Source organism: Xiphias gladius, chromosome 18 (genome assembly GCF_016859285.1).
Source record: "Xiphias gladius isolate SHS-SW01 ecotype Sanya breed wild chromosome 18, ASM1685928v1, whole genome shotgun sequence".
In the NCBI taxonomy this organism is placed as follows: domain Eukaryota; kingdom Metazoa; phylum Chordata; class Actinopteri; order Istiophoriformes; family Xiphiidae; genus Xiphias; species Xiphias gladius.
Window position 1 is genome coordinate 1570104 of NC_053417.1, and position 16691 is coordinate 1586794.

Below are 16691 nucleotides of genomic sequence, written 5' to 3' on the forward strand. Positions count from 1 at the left end.
TCTGGAGCTCAGGGAGAAGAGCTGAAAAATCTCAACTCTGTTAATCATAAACCTTATGTGTAGGTCCTGGACAGTTCAGGTGCCAGTTTTGCACTCTACAGGATCAGGTCTTACTTGGTGGCAGAAGCTGTCAGCCCTTTTATTGATGCATTCACGAGATGTGGTATTGGTCCAGATTGAGTATTGGCTCGTAGCTGGGCAGCTCGTCATTGTGTTTGCAGCAGCTCTGCTGTAGATGCGACCCCGCTGATACAGCAGCAGGAAAAGGAGCCTCCAGACCCTTCAGCAGCCTTGACAGAGAGATAGGACAGCCTCACTTTACTCCTGTAGTCAGACGCAGGTGGACTTGTTGACAGTCTATGGAAATGTTTTCTCCACGAAAAAAGCCGCCTGGTATTTTGTGCCCATTTTGTGCATGCACTGCAATAGGTGTCACTGAAATATCAATTTTACATTTCTAAAGGTTACTTACATTGGTAAGTAACATCAAAATACAACGTGGTGCTAGTGCTGAACTAAGTATGACAAGAGACCTTGGGTTTAGCCCCTATTGACCCCCACCCTACCACCTACCTACAGCACTCTGTGCATTCTGTACCTGTCACCCCCAAGTTCCCAGGAACTGCATAAAATGAGCACACAGCCACAAAATAAGAAAATAAGGCAGGACAGGGATTAGCCCAAATTGTAAATTTTTTATCTACCAAATTTGAAATTAAACAAATAAAAATACCACCTGACTTGCAGAGAACCTGTCTGCTTTGCCCAGTTGGAAATCCAACCTTGATTGTGAGGTATGAGCCAAAGTGGTTACCATATTAAAATAGCCTTTTCCCATTGGAACTCTTTTTACTTGCTAGCTAGTTAGCCAGCTAAATATTTAGATAAGTTATCAGATTTCTGATGCCCCCCATACATTATGACATTTATACATCATTCACAATATGGGGGGAAACAAAGTTAGTGACAAAATTGAGTATTTTACTGAAACATTAACTAGTTTCCCATCACTTCTTTATAAATTTCTGTTGTGCAAATGAGAAATATGTGTATAAAAAGATAAAAAAAATAAAAGGCTATATTGACAGTGAATGTTAGTTTCTGTTAACAATGACCGCAATTTTTTGTTCATCCTAACAAAGTACTTTTAGCTGCCTTAAACTAACCATACCTTAACGCACACATTAAATTCGAAGGCTTGGATGTAGGTATGTCATGTCACATGACCAACCAGTGAGTATGTCAGACCAGTCTGCATCATGCTCTCAATTTCCTTCATAGTATTCTTGCTATTTTGGTTATGATGCTAGACTTTGCTGACTTTGCTGCTGAATGACAATTGTCTAGGATGATGATAACTTGAAGTGCAGTCCCAGGTTTTATGTAGATGTGCACTAAGTTGAAGGTTAGCTACAATGCTGATAATGTTACTGATGGTTTACTATAATGGAGACAACTCTTCATGTCTTTCTACTCTCTTATGTTGCATCTCTGATGTTTGAATTTTTTTTAATTCAAGACAATTAATAACATCTCTAAATATGAACACTTAGGAGTTAATTGCAGAACGTTTAAGTTGGTACTACACCATATGATTTTAACTACAGTAGCATTCATGATCATTTAATATGACATAATCATATTAATACATCATGTCACAACACTCCTTGTCGTAGTGTTTTCTTAACCATAGGCCTTTCAGTCTGATCAGCCATGGGAATCCTGTGCTGCATCTCTCTGTAGTTATAACTCTTTCTCTTTATTGGCTCTAAAATGAGTGTTTCTGACAGTAAACATAAAGATAGAAATGTAATGCTTTATCTGTCACTATCCTTTGATCCAAATGATTAGAGTAATTAAAATGTAGTGAAATATGTACATACACTTTCTATAGTGGTGACCTATTATAAATTATTATAGCATTGTAAATACGACTGTTCTACTGTGTATTGCACAATGTGAATAAATTATTCTTGCTTTCTATTGCTATAACTCTAAAATCCACATACAGGCAGCCCATATAGATAAAATAGGTAGAATCATAGAAGAGGACAACAGAAACCAGGTAAAGGAGGTATTCCTCTAGAATCAGGTGTAGCTGGTTTACATGTGCAAAATAATTTCAGAGCCCAGACAGTCAGTGGCAGCTATGTAACATTACTAGGATGATTTTTCTGGAGGTGAGTAAAGTCTAACAACATAACTGAAAGAGGAAGAACACTGCAAAACAAGGTCAATCACGAGCGTAAAATGAACTGGCTATGCGGTCATGACGTACACACTGGTTGGTCACGTGACATGATGTCACAACTCCCTTAGAATCGCGCTTCTACCCACACCTTCACCATAGAGGTAAAGCCCACTACTAGTAATAGTGTGGACATTAGCTATAAAACAAGCCAAACTTAATTAATATAATATTATTATAATATTCATGAATAAATCAGTTCAAAAGGAGCTCACAGCTCATTTTTGCCCAATGCCCACTGTATAGAGTTGGCAGATCAGAAAACACTCATATAAATTTTTATTATAAGTAATTTTAAATAGTTGCAGTCTGGCTAGGAACACTCCTGTCATTTACTATAGACTTAAAACCTCGACATCTGCATGAACTGTATATCCTTACTTTTCTATATTGGACTTGCTGGAAATAATTGCAACAGAAAACCGAAAAGAGCAAGGGCTGCTGATAACAGAAGATGGAAATTTTGCTAACATATTGTAAATAAATTGCTCCTGACTGAGGATGCCACAGTAGAAAGTTACAACATTCATTCATCACAAATTTTGTTGAGCTTTTGAAAAATATAATCAAAAATGTTACCCAACTTTACCCTTTTGGTCTGACAAAGATTGCTCACTCATGGCCATGAGAATCAAATGTGAGTGGGGGCTTTAATAGAACAGCACCGCATGGGAAGAGATGGGAGTGAATAACACTATCTGGCTGTGACGCAAGCAGCCACAAGGAGAAAACTCTCCCCTACTGCCTTATCAAGGTGACTGTGAACAGCTGTTACTATGTTTTGGGTCAAAAGGCCAGAAACACCTTCCTGCCTGAAAATTTTTTTCAAAGATCTTGACTCGTTTGAACCAGATTATACCCAAAAATGGAAATTGGATTAAATGGGGGAACAAAGTAAAGTCAGGGGTTTTGACTGGTAGCAAATGAAATCCTGTAATTCTATCTACCTATTTAATACATTATTATGACATTTGTCATGATTTGCTTAGTCATCCTAGAATTAAAAATATTAGAATTTGTTATCAATGTATTTCCTCTACTGAACATCACAGTTACTTTCACGTATAGAGGCATGAGACTTAAAGACAGAGCACGTTGTAATCTGTGTTGGTCAGTAACGCATTACTATATGTGATTACTTTTTCCATCAACTAGTATTGTAGGGAACCACATTTAGTCATTACATTATGGTTACAAAGCTCAGTAACACTCCATTACTTTGACATTTGGAGGTCAGCTTGTTCAATGAGTTTGATGGGGGATTAATATCAGTTTGGTCCCTTTGTTCAGTGGTTAGCTTGGTGCAGGGGCTTGAGGTAGGGGGAGAAGGATAGCCTCGACTAAAAGAGGAGAGATACAACTCCAGGTAATTCCAAAGTTGTCTTATTTACCTGTTGTGTACTCCTAGTTAGTTTGCTAACATTAGCCACAGCTTCACCTACATTTGGGAGTCACCTTTGTTTTGTTTGAAATTGGTGGGTGTGTGAAGATGACTTTGGGTCTTCTGGAGAGCTGTGTGGAGTCACTGAGGCTAAAAATAAATAAGCTTTTGATGGTCATTCTCCAAATCTTAGGGCTGCCTGCTTGTTAAAACCACACTGTCTCATTTTCTGTTTCTACATGTGTTAGATTTGACGTGTTGGTGTGGAGGATTTGATCTTGTTTAAAGGCTCTTTGATGGAGCTGGGCTGTGTAATACCTAATGTGTAAAGAGTAAGTGATTTTTGTTTTCACGTTACTTGCTGAACACTGGTTGTAATGGCAACTTCAATTGCAAAAATACAGCACAGAGCAGGAGTCAGGATGTGATAAACCTAGCTTAGCATAAAGACTGGAATCAAGGGGAAACAGCTAGCCTGTCCCAACTTAAAAAATACACTAAGGTCAGTGATTTACACAAGTCTTTTTTGTTTAAAATGTGTAGTTTTAGGGGGAATTATGATGGAATATGGCCAGGACTACTTCTTGACAAACAAAAGTTTATCATTTGCCCAGCACTTCTGTGCAGTGTCTCTGGCTTTAACTTCAGTTGCCAGATACACTTCGTAAGTTCAGGTTTTGTTTTTGATCTCTGTACAGGCACAATGGTACCAAACCTGACAAACTCACCTAGACAACAAGACTTCAAGAAGCTGCACAAAGTCACTGAACCCAGCTGCTGTTTGTTTAGAAATAGATCCAGCACCTCAGTCCCCTTAAAACCACTGTTCATAAATTTCTCTATGTGTACGGACTAAGCGAACAAGATAGAACATGTCCCCTTTAGCAGTGAGCTTTAGAGGCGTAGATGTATGCAGATGTATCTAAGACATCCATGTCAACATCTCACCCTTGGAAAGAAAGCAAACAAATGTATTAACCAAAATGTTAAACTATTCCTTTAAGCCACTCTCACAAGATTAGTAAGATATTTTTGCACAATTAAAGGCTGCAAATCAATCTATGTGCCCCACCCTCATTAGCATTGGGTAAGACAGGAGTAGGCCTTCTTAAAACTTAGTTTAATATACAAAATTAGCTAGTATAGAGACTGGTGGTATATTTTTTCAGATCAGTGCCTTAGAGAGTATAAACCAGATAAAAACAGACAATTGGAACTACTTATCATCTGTGTTCTTTCATGGTGTAGTCTGAAGAATCAGCTGTACCACCACTGCCCTGCAGTGTCTCCTAAAATCCAACCAATATCCTGTCTCAAATCTGCTCTGCACCAGCACAGCTGTGGCCAAGCTTTAGTCAGCGGGTTGACTTGCATAACTTCAAAATGATGCTGGTGCTTCAGTCATACAGAGCGTTCTTCATCAGACTGTTGAAGGAGTGCTAGAATTGGAGATTGTATTGGACCTCTTCTCCAATACAAAGTAATTATTCAGGATGTTTGAAGTTGAATCTAAAGGAAAAATCCTCTCTGAAAAACTTTAAATCAGAGGGTGCAAATACAATGAGACTGCTCTGAAGTGTATATGAAGTCATCCAAGAGATACAAACAGAGATGCATACTCTAACGAAGAAACAAAAAGTTATATCGTAATGTGGAGAGTAGCTGTCAAAGGTTTCTGTGACCCAGACTCATGGAACAGCCTGGCAGCAGCACCAGTTCCCTCTAAAGTTTCTAAGCCTTGCCCTTCTAACCAATCAGAGAAGGCCAAAGTCAGGGGAGGGATCTCACAGCTCATGCTAGTGTGCTAACTTGATTTCCAGAACTTGAATATTGCATATAACCATAAAGAATACGGTCTAGACCTGCTCTACATGAAAAGTGCCCTGAGATAACCTTTGTTATGATTTGGCGCTATATAAATAAAACAGAATTGAATAATAATTGAATTGAATATTGTAGCTACAAGAACTCTTCCAATTCTCTTGAAGGAATAGTTCTACAATCTGGGAAATACACATTAATTTGCTCTCTTACTGAGAAGACTGATACCACTCTTTCAAGCTTAGCCAAATATCTTCTGTGATTGTGACATGTTTTCTTTTCAATTCACTGTGGACTGAATTTCCCACTTCTCCGTGTTCTACTTACTTGTATTTATTTTACTTGTTTTTGTTTCCCACACTGTGTCTTGTGTTGATGTCTACTCCTGTGACCCTGAAGTGATGTAGCGGTTTTTCTGCAGTATAAAAATCATTAAATCAATGAATAAAATCAATAAAAACTTTACTGGCAAAAAAATAAAAATGATAACATAACCTGTAGTTGAAAGCTCCAGAAACAACTAGATACAATTCTTTCTTATAAGATCTATCTGTGTTCACTGCCTGCAAGATAAATTTTTATGCAGTTTTCTACACAGTGCCCGAAAAGGATGATGTGTCATGGTTTCAATACATGGTTATTGATTGATAAAAGTGATAACAAACAGTAAATATTATGTGAAAGTGATGCTGCAGTTTGTAGTCCGGCAGTGTAATATTGTACTGAAAAGGTTGATGACACACTGAAACACAGCACATCAGTGTTTTAATTGGCGGGCCAAGCAAATCTGCATGGTAAGAGATGAACAAAAGTGAACTCTGACCCACTGCCAGGAAATTGCACAATGACAGGAAACACATTTTGAATCCATCAGGTGTAGATGCTTCAGTAAGAGAATACTTCTCCAAAATGTGTTGGCACAAAGAAATCAAGTTACCATTCTTAAATTCTTATTTTCACATTTAGTTTTTCTGTACAACACCGTTTTATTTTCCTTCAAAATATTATTTCTAACTGATAAGGCTATAAGGCTATATTTTCAACTCATCCAGCTGCATAAGTGAAGATGTCAAAATACTGTGTCTGGCCACAAATAAAGGCAAGTACTTCCACTAGAACCCCTAAACTAAAACTGAGATTTTGAATTTACTCACTAATCTCACCATAATGCTTATTATGCATAGGAGACGGGACATTTGTTTTATCAAGCTGCTCTACACAGAGGGCTGAGATGGCCTTCAGAACTCCTGAAAAGGTCTTGGAAAGAGATGATAACTTCTGCCATCTCAAAGTAAAATTACTCAGCTGTTTATGATCGGACTGAAGCTGAACGTCAAAACAAAAGGTAAAGGTCTCTTAAATATTATATTGTTATAAAATGTTTCAAAATTCAAAACAACTCTGTGTGCAAGGTGCCAAGGGAGAAACACCAGAGAAAGAATGGTCGAAACTCAAATGACTTTCTCAGTTTGTTTTAGTTTTCTCCTGTGGTGGCTTCAAATCAAACCATAACAACATCAACCTCATTGAATCCATCAAAAAGAATTATAAAGTTTTAATATTTATTATAGTCATGGTGAAATAAATAATGAATGCATTCAAAGTCTTTCACATAAATCATGGTCAGACACAAAATTTGAAACAATAAACAACATACTAGATCATCTCAGACAGAAGGAACATAAAAATCAGTACAACTGAAGTAGTAATAAGTTCAATCCAACCCATTCAATAAGTACACAAACTTCTTCTGTACATTCTGCCTTGCTAATGTCTGTATCCAAAACACATACTAAAGGTACATAAAGCTACATACTATCATTCAGTCAAAGTGCTATAAAGGAGTATCAATGCATTTGAAAAGATGTAGTGTACTGTATTCAACAGACTTTGCACAAGTATCAAAAACTTTAAATATTTTATGTTTAAAATCTATGTGTAAAACAGAGTAATACTGCTAGCTACAGTGGCTAACAAGCTAACCCAGTGACATCATGATTAGCTGTCTGTCAAAAATAGCACCAAAATGAAGCATATCTAAGATGATCTGACCTATATACTGTAGCTCTTTTTCACTGCAATAACCTAACATAACATGTAAAAACCCATTGTACACTATCTGCTCAGAAAAAAAAGCAGACATACACAGTTAGAGACTAGCCAGTGAACATAATTGAGCATTTAGAAGCTAAAGATACATATTTATCTTCAGAGCTGGTGGAGACCAAACCAGAGCTAAATGGAGAGTGAATACTGGAGCAAAATTTTGTCAAGTGGATTGCTAATATTGCCACATATCTGTTAAATATGCAAATAAATCACTGATTGCTAACACGTTTATGACACATAGATGATATTGTGTTAAAAAAATGTAAATCAATTGTTTCTGCTTTAAATACACTGGAAACACAAAGAAGAACCTGGTACCAAAACCTCACTGGGCTCTAAAATGTTCAGGTTGTTGGAAGCCTCAGGGCACTAAGTTGCTGCATTGGAAAAGGGCTGATAGGAAACAGAATGAAACCAAAACTACAAGGAAATCCTTGTGCACAATCACACTGGCATTTCAAACGGAAATTAAAAAAAGTCAATAGTCTCTATGTTGTACACTCCATTTGTCTAGACAGGAATGGTTAACTATGCATTGTTGTTTGTTTAACATTTAACAGCTTTTAATTTCTCACAAGCCCAAGACCATCATGGGTTAAACATCATCAGGTTGATAGATAAAGGCCAGTCAATTAGTGAGCTATCAGAATATACTTGTCAACCTTTCTAGTCCAGACATGGCTGTTACAGTAGTATACACCTTTAAAGCTAAAACACTATAGAGATGACATTAGAAAAGAGTGTGGGTGACTATCATGTATAAGGGAGAGCTACTTCAGTTGTATTTGTTCCTGGAGCTGAAGATGTCCAGTGGGTATGTTAAATCACCCAGCAACTTTTTGTTTCCCTCCAAATCTGTTGATAATCTGGTGCTTTGGGGTTATTTTCAACCACTGTGATCCCTACTAAGCAGAGAATTTCTTTAAATTCATATTACAACAGTCAGCATCAGTCTTTCAAGCAGCTGGGTCCAATCCAGTCACTATAAATATGCAGCATTTCACGAGGTCAGAGGTCATGATTCAAATCTCATCAGTCTTTGAAGGGGACTCCCGGAGGCTGAAGGTGGCCTGCTGGATGTGTTCTCTGTGTTAATCCTCCTGTTTGATGATGAAGCTTTGCTTTTCCGTTGGACTGAATGCTGTGTTTTCTTTCTATAAACTTCCCTTTTTGGACTGTTGGGAGTCCCCAGGTGCTCTAAAAGTCTCTTGTGAAATACTGCTTGGAACTGCTGTGCCTGCGAGACAAGGATAGGCAAAAAAGTTGATTCAAGGACATGTGGCTTGGATGTAGCAGGTAACCTTGGCCCTGTGTGGGGCCTGCACTGATCAGCTAGGATTTAACATTGGTATCAACTTTGTTATGATGTATTTTTGGTTTTGGCTCTGGTATTGAAGTCATTATTCTCACATTTAATTTGTTTCAACCTTACACTTTATTTGTCTGTCATAATGTATGCAGGCCAATTTCTCTTAAAGAATGGATAAAAATCTGCAGTCAATTAATATTTTAGTGGAACTTTTCCCAAATGTTTGGTTCTTGTGGTGGTTGTTGCCTTACGCTAACTGAAGGGCAAAGTATTATAATTTTAATTTAGACAGAAGTAGAGCTTAACAACATAGTCTTAACTCTCCTTTAGCTGACATTACATTGAGATCTGGTCATGTGATAACAGGTAGTGGTAATTTAGGGGAGATTGTAACCCTGGACTTTGTTAAAGGATGGTCTTGGGCTGTGGATGTGAATGGCCTGATTGTAGAGAAAAGAAGAAAAACCAAATCCAGTCACTGCTGAGGACTGTGTTTTACGGTCGTGGAAAAAGCTTGTAAGTGAAATTGAGTTAAGATTATTTTGTCAAATTACTTTTTACAGAAGAGCTCTTACCATGTCTAGCTGGGTAGTGGTATGTGCTGCTGTGGTGGTGGCTGGGTAAGCTGTGATGTGCTGCTGGCTCTTTGGTTTGGCACAATACATCTCCAGATGCTGAAGTTCACAGCCAGCTGGCTGGCAACACTGATCTACTATCCCCTTCCCTCTTGGCCGAGAACCGTAACCAGACCACGTACCTTTTCCTGCAGAGGTAAACAAGCACCTAATTTCAAACAAGTTTCTTTTTTTCTTTTAAGCTGCAGTATCTTCCTTACTTTAGAAAGAAAAACATGCCACCTTGATTGTCCTCATGAGGTCAATTAAGCCAAAACATGCATGGTAACAACAGATAGTCAAACCTTTTGTACTCTGTATGCAGTGTTTCTGACAAAGCCTATCTCCTCTATGATTCATCACACCCTGTAATACCAATTTACAGGACAAAACAACAATACTAATTTTTTAGCTGTTCTTAGAGCTTTCCAGTAAGGGAACTAAAAATTAAATCCTGAAGGTGGCACTGGAGGAAAGAAAATTGGGTCATAAAAACGGTTCATACTCTGCAGAGCATGAATGTGGTCAGCAAATTTCATGAAAATCCAGCCATTAAATTTCAAGACATTATATTGTCATAGTCCAGGGGAGACTGTTGTTCTGATGGTGGCAGTAAAGGAAGGACATCAAGGTCATTAGGATCCATCCTGTGGGGACCATGAAAGTCCATAGACAATTGTCAAGATATCTTCTTCATCTTCCTCTGTACATTGCCATTGTTAGGTTCTACTAGTGAAAAATTTGTGTTGATGTGTCGTATATAATTATGACCACTTTTAATCAAGAATATCCTTATACCATATATTCTTCACATAGTACTTTGGTATTGCTTGTGTTTATAGCTACACTAGCTGCAAGGCTATAGGAATAACAACATCTGAATGAAACCCTATTGAGTTTGATGATCCCTGACTTTTCATTTAGTGCCACCAGCAGGTCAAACATCTTGGCATCTCCTGGATAGATTGAAACAAAAACTTGTAAAGACTTTCAAGAATAATCTTTTTTAAAATCTGTATGAAATGGGCCATAATCATGCGGGACAACACAACACCATCATATGCAAAGTATATACTTTGAATTGTCTATTGTTCTACTATTTGAGAGGCTTTCTGCTTCTCCACTGCTGTCTCTCCCTATTTGCACCTTTCTTTGTTATTAGTGTGAAAGCTGAACCGGTCTCAGATAACAAGTGTTTTAACAATAAAGCTATCACACACTGAGGCACAGTGTTCTGGTTAGTACACAACCATTTTGGTGGATCGCCACCCCTCTGATAGCAGATGGAGAAGGTGGCCTTGGTCAGAACAGGGGAAAGGTAATCAGGTGAAAGGGCCTCTGGGTAATTCTATGTTTACAGGGGGAGAAATTATATTCTAATAATAATAAACTTTTCACATTAAATGTGCAAGATGCCTTACAGTGTAAGGTATACTGTGAAGTGTTTTGCCCCTGTCACTCTAACCCATTGAAGCAGTAAGCTCATTTACATGCCATATATTCATATTCACATTTCTCCAAATTATAAACCATTGTTGTATAAAACAGTCAATCATAAGATATTATTTTGAATTAAAAGTTGAGTTTGTCCAACTTCCTGAGACTTATAGTAAAGTAGAGTAGTGTTGTGGCTAGTTCTCATGCAAATACATGAACAGGACTTGTTTTGCTGTTGTGGAGCTGATAACTTGCTCACAATAAGTGCAGCGTTTTCATGTGGATATGAAAACCATGACCATATCTGTGTTATACACCTCTGCTAGAGAAAGTGTTAACACACAGGGTAGAATAGCCTTGATAACATTTGATCCCAAGTTTTTTTGGATTTATTAAAACCTACAGTAATAACAATTTAATTCATCTGCATTTCTGTTGTAACAAGATAGAACCTACCAATTTATATTTCAATTTACAACTAATGTTTTTATCTTTAAACACTTTGTTCAAAAATACATGCCACAATAGCTACATTTCTTATTTGGCCATAATGTACTATTAAAAAAAAAGGGAGGTTGTACATACAACTCTATTTCTTCAAATGCTCAGAACAGTGGAAATGAAAATGTCTACATTTCAATGAAAAGTGGGCACATCTATCTGCTGAAAAAGATCATGTAATATGATTGATAGAACTCCAGAACACATACTAAATTGACTTGCCGGTGACGTTATTCGGTCTAATGCAATTGTTATAGTAATTAAGTGGTGTGGATTTCTGGACAAATTTGCAATCGAGCAAATTACAGAAAATCATCAAAACAGTAAACGTGGGGCCCAGCCACATGTTGGCCTGTTTTCATATATACAGCATGGTTTTAGGCACTTTACATGTTTAGATTCTTATCCATCATGCAATACCATCAGGGAGGCATCAGATCAGTCCCTAATTCATTCTGCAGCAGGACAAAAATAAATAAATGGACGTTGGACGTTCTGCACCTGTGCCTAAAAATGGCCCTTCCCGTTTTAGGCACAGGTGAGTTAAGTGACTGACAGCTGGAGGGGTACCAAAGAGGAGGGATAAACATTTTGATCTTAATTTCAGAAGCCATTTTTTTTTTTAACTTTAAACAGTATGTCTGCTGTCTAATGTGTACATTGCAATTTTAAAAAACACTACCTACTCTGCACTAAAAACCTGATGCTGAGAGAAGTCTAAAGACAGACTTTTTAGCGGTGTATGTTACTGGGTGCTGACACCCCTTGTCATATCATTAAGTAATTTCTGGCTACAGCTTATTTTATGATCCACCAGTTAGTTTGTTCACATTGTTGTGTAAGAATCCTGTACAAGCAAGCAGTTTACTTATGTTCCATGCAAACATCATAATAAGTTTCCACACAGCCAATAAGACTCATAACTGAGATACAGATATATGCGCAGGCACGTCATCAACTAACATAGTCAGGTAGTCAGTAGGTTTAACAAAAGATAACCTTCATTATAAATGATTAATTTACACTCTGAAGTTAGATTGCTTTGTTAGATGGCTTTCCTGAGCTAATCCACTGGATCAAGATTGGAACCAAAAAATTCCAGGCATTTTGTTTATTCTGTATCTCCTACAAATCCAGACATTCCTGAAATGACAGCTGTCAAAAAAAGCCACACTGTGCTCTGTTAACACTGACTGCACAGCTTTGTGAGCTGCTGAGCCTCAAAATATATAAAAACAGCAGTCAGTATCTTCAGTCAGTGATACGACAGCAAGCAACAGCTTCAGCGAATTTTTCAGGTGAACTACATCTCTACAGATCTCTACAGTTGGTTGAAAACCTTTTTTGATGCTGAGATTAACAAGTGTCCTTCTAAATCCTGTCCAGACCAGCCTGCAACAGACCCACACTGACATCCTCTCTGTATGGATAGCATAGAAATAATATACACCAGTATTTAAATATTATAGGAAACGGCATGTTATATTTTTTTTAATCCAGATCTCTTAAACTGTAAAACATACTGAAATTGCTTTGCCAGTATCAATGCAGGCTTCAATTTTGCATTGTGAGTTGTATAATTAAGGGAAAAAGTCTAAATTAGAATTAAAATAAATGCTGGATCTGAAACGTGACCAGGACATTCATGAGTGAAAGTCTGATACTGATTATATCTGCACTTCACTACAGAAGGGACAGGGAAAATCTCTGATATGGATGAGTCAAAGACAATCCTTGCACTGATCATCAGAAACAGGGATATGAATAACAAGGTTTCTTATGTTCCATATCATATCCTGAATATGATCATGATTTAGAGATGTTGAACACATGACATGACTAGAAGCTGAATGAAGTTAAATAAAGTGAAGTATATTTTTTTAAAATTTAGAAAATTATCATAATTGTCATAAAATCTAATAACAAAAAGATCAATCCCCCAGGGGGTGCCGGTGGAGGTCTGGCCTACAGCACCAAAGTTGCAGGAAATGGCTTTGTGTGCATGCAACAGGAGGAGGGCCAGCTAAAATAAAGTTGGTTTGAAGTGTACACAATGAAAAATGTATTGACAAAAATTTGAGAAGCTTTCGTAGCCATTTTGCTTGCACTTTTAAGACGGTCCCTAACTTCAGCTTGTTTTTGTGCAAGGTGTCAGCTTCAACATGGGATCATGTCCAAGTTTGTCCAGAGCACATTCTGTATTATTTTGTATTCACTTGCATCGTAGTTTCTGGAGGATGAATCCTTAAGATGTTGGTGACCTCCGAACCTCTCCATTACTGCCACAATAAGGCAACAAAGTCAAACCGTATTCAGGAAAAGTCTAAATCTCATCAGCAGCTTTTTAGGTGACATTAGATAGCTACAAAAAAAAGTTTATAACGTGAAGATAGACTTACCCAAATAGATTCCCCGATCCCCACACACAAATATGAGGTCACTGAGGAGATCAGAACCACAGCGGAGTCTGGCTGCCTCTGAGGAGAGTGGCCAGCCTGCCAGACACATGGCGGAGTAGAAAATGCACATCTGAACACACAACACCTGAAGAGGAAAAGAAAAACTCTGAATACGCAACTTTAATACAAAACCTTCAATATGCAAAAGGGGTGATGGCATACAAAGCCAAAAAAATGCCACTAAAAATGAATGTGCTCATAATGAGTGTCCAATAGTTATTTCTTAACCTGTCAGTTGAAGGAAGAGAAAATGTGTCTGAGCCTGTAATGCACAAGTCTAAAAACGTCACTGATTTTATTAATGTCAACTTAATGTATACTAGCCAAGGTTTTATTCAGGGGCTATTGTTTAGCATGGGCCTCGCTACCATTGAGAACACCTAGGTTATATCCTTTGAATTGTTTCAGGGATTTGGGGGGTTTTAGTGACCTGAGAAGGAAACATAAATTACAGTTTTTTTTAATCACAATTGTGAGATCATTTTTTTTTGTCATTTTAATAAGTCAACTAAAATTATTTAAAAACTAACTAACAAATTACATTTATACATAACAAAAACATAATTCTGAGACACAAGTCAAAAATTTTAAAACTGATTGTTTTAGGCACACATAAATTAAAATAAGAGATCTTGGCCATAAATATATTCCTTGTTTGCTTTGAAACAGCATTTAGACAGTGGTGGGGAGAGATAATGTTTGCAGAAAATATATTTAAACAGAGTATGGAAAAATAAAATTGTACTGTACAGAAAAAGTGGTGGGTCAAAAATGACTTTAGGGAGGTAAGGTTGCCTGGGGAACTTTGACCTCAGTATTTCTAAAATCCATGACCTGCTCTTTATGGAATCATTTTAAATTTTGTTCAAGATTCAGAATGTGAAGTAGTGTTGTTGCAACTAAAGAAATGGGTACACTGTGAACATGTATTCTTTGATTTCTTTGATTAGATTGTATCAGAGTAGACATACAGTATATATACATCAGTGGCACTTGAAAAACTGCGCTGCAACATACAACTTTTTTTTTTTTGCCGTGAATGCAGCAGGCGTTTTAGCCTTTTCTACCCCTTTTTTGCCCATAACCCTGTTTTAGATGCAAAAATTGTCATGACCCCACCCAGCTATTAGACTGCTGTCAAGTTGTAAGTTTTTTTTATTTTTAAGAGTGTGGAGGGAGCTCTCAGTGGGCTGAATAAAGACCTTTTTTTGATGTGAAATATGACAAGTGAGCAACTCATCACAACTCCATTCACTGAGAGGGACAATGAGATGTAGTTCAAAGCTAAATTGGTTATAATTTGGTTATAAAATAATAGAGTCCATCACCAGTTCCCAAACCTAAAGTCATGTCCTTCAAGTGCTTGTTTTACATGATACACAGTTCAAAATCCAAACTGTTTACAAAAAAATTTGGTAATGCTTTATTTTATGGCTCCATATTTTCGTATTAATTTCTGAGGAAGTTTCCTGGAAATAACTATTCTTTGGTATTAATTATAGGCAAAATAATCAATAATCAAATATCCTGTGCACTGCAGGGAGGTAGTCAGCACATAATTTTTTCATTAAACTGGAAGGCTCTGCTTCTAATGCATACGGCGTTTTATTTATTGTTGAAAACTGATCCTCCATATATGTTGAACTGCATGTTTGTCTATAGACAAATTTCACAAATATGCATGTTCAGTTGACCTGTTGTCCTTAGAAGTAATTAATAATTAAAGTATACCAATTTTAAAAATTCTCAATTTTCCCTAAAATGAGAACGAAATGACAACTAATGAATTTAAAGTTACAAATTAGTTCCTTTCTACTGAATTATAGGAAACTACTGGACCAATAAAATAAAGTATCATCAGTGAGGACACAGAGAAGAGCAGGAAATCTTCTGCAGAAACCAACTGCTTCAATTACTATTGAATTATTTCAACTCTACAGAGAAGAAATAGCAGTCTGCACTACAGCACTCCACCAGCAAAGTCTTGTCAGGCCCAGTTCAGGGAAATTAATGGAATGAAACCAAGTCTTACCTTTAGTGTCCGTGGTCTGGCAGAGGAGCAGCATGAGGAGTGCATCCTGTCTGTGTAGACTGACTTCAGCAGACCTGCAGTCTTATACTCAGGCAGCAGGAGGGGAGGACCACAGTACCAAGGTTCCTCCCTCTGCTCATCACACAGTTTCACACACTATCTATTCCAGAACTCATATCAGACGATTTAACATACTGTCACTGAGGCTGCACGATTTCTGCTGGGTTCCCACTATGTTTGTAACAGGGTATTCATATAGTCAAAAACATGATTATTGGACACCAGTGAGATGATTAGGGTGGCTCTAAGAGCACAAAACACTGCAAATAGACAATATCAAATGAAGACAAGATCTTCATTTTGATAACATACACAGCATTTGAAAAAAAAAATCCAAAAGTTTAATTCACATAGAAATTAGCTAATGAGTTGTTTTTTTTAACATTCTCATTGCATCATTCAGATATTGTGTACCATTATTTGAATTGGTATGTTTGTAATCAGCAAAAGGGTAATGCTAGGTTAACAGCAAATATCTTCGATAATGTCTGAATCATGCAGTCACGATATTAAAACACATAAACTACGGATAGTCACCTTCAGGAACTTCATGAGCAACAAACCAACAGCATGTCCTAGGTGAGTACTTGTTCTTATAAAATATGTTTCCTTGAGTACAGCTTTTGGCTACTCTACCCATCTCTGCAGGTTTTGGAAAATTGATCAGCGACACCCAAAAACGGAAGGAACGTTGACACTGGAGTCCATCACACTGCACAA

At 37.3% G+C, this 16691-nt stretch overlaps 1 protein-coding gene across 4 annotated transcripts; it reads right to left on the reverse strand.

The window, feature by feature from the left end:
- Window positions 1-236: 236 nt before the first annotated feature.
- igf3 (insulin-like growth factor 3) lies at window positions 237-16015 on the reverse strand. 4 transcript variants are annotated; one of them, XR_005709453.1, is made up of 5 exons: window positions 15912-16014; window positions 13820-13964; window positions 9444-9631; window positions 5778-5865; window positions 237-290 (listed from the first exon to the last, which is right to left on the reverse strand). XR_005709453.1 is itself a non-coding variant. In XM_040154072.1 (4 exons), the coding sequence occupies exons 1-4, from the start codon at window positions 15954-15956 to the stop codon at window positions 7929-7931; spliced, it is 402 nt and encodes a 133-aa protein (XP_040010006.1). In that variant the 5' UTR covers window positions 15957-16012; the 3' UTR covers window positions 6753-7928. The 4 variants fall into 4 exon arrangements, 3 of the variants coding, with proteins under 3 accessions (XP_040010006.1, XP_040010004.1, XP_040010005.1); XM_040154072.1 differs by lacking the exons at window positions 237-290; window positions 5778-5865 and adding an exon at window positions 6753-7952 and having other exon boundaries at window positions 15912-16012; XM_040154070.1 differs by lacking the exons at window positions 237-290; window positions 5778-5865 and adding an exon at window positions 6757-8796 and having other exon boundaries at window positions 15912-15978.
- Between the last annotated feature and the right edge of the window lie 676 nt (window positions 16016-16691).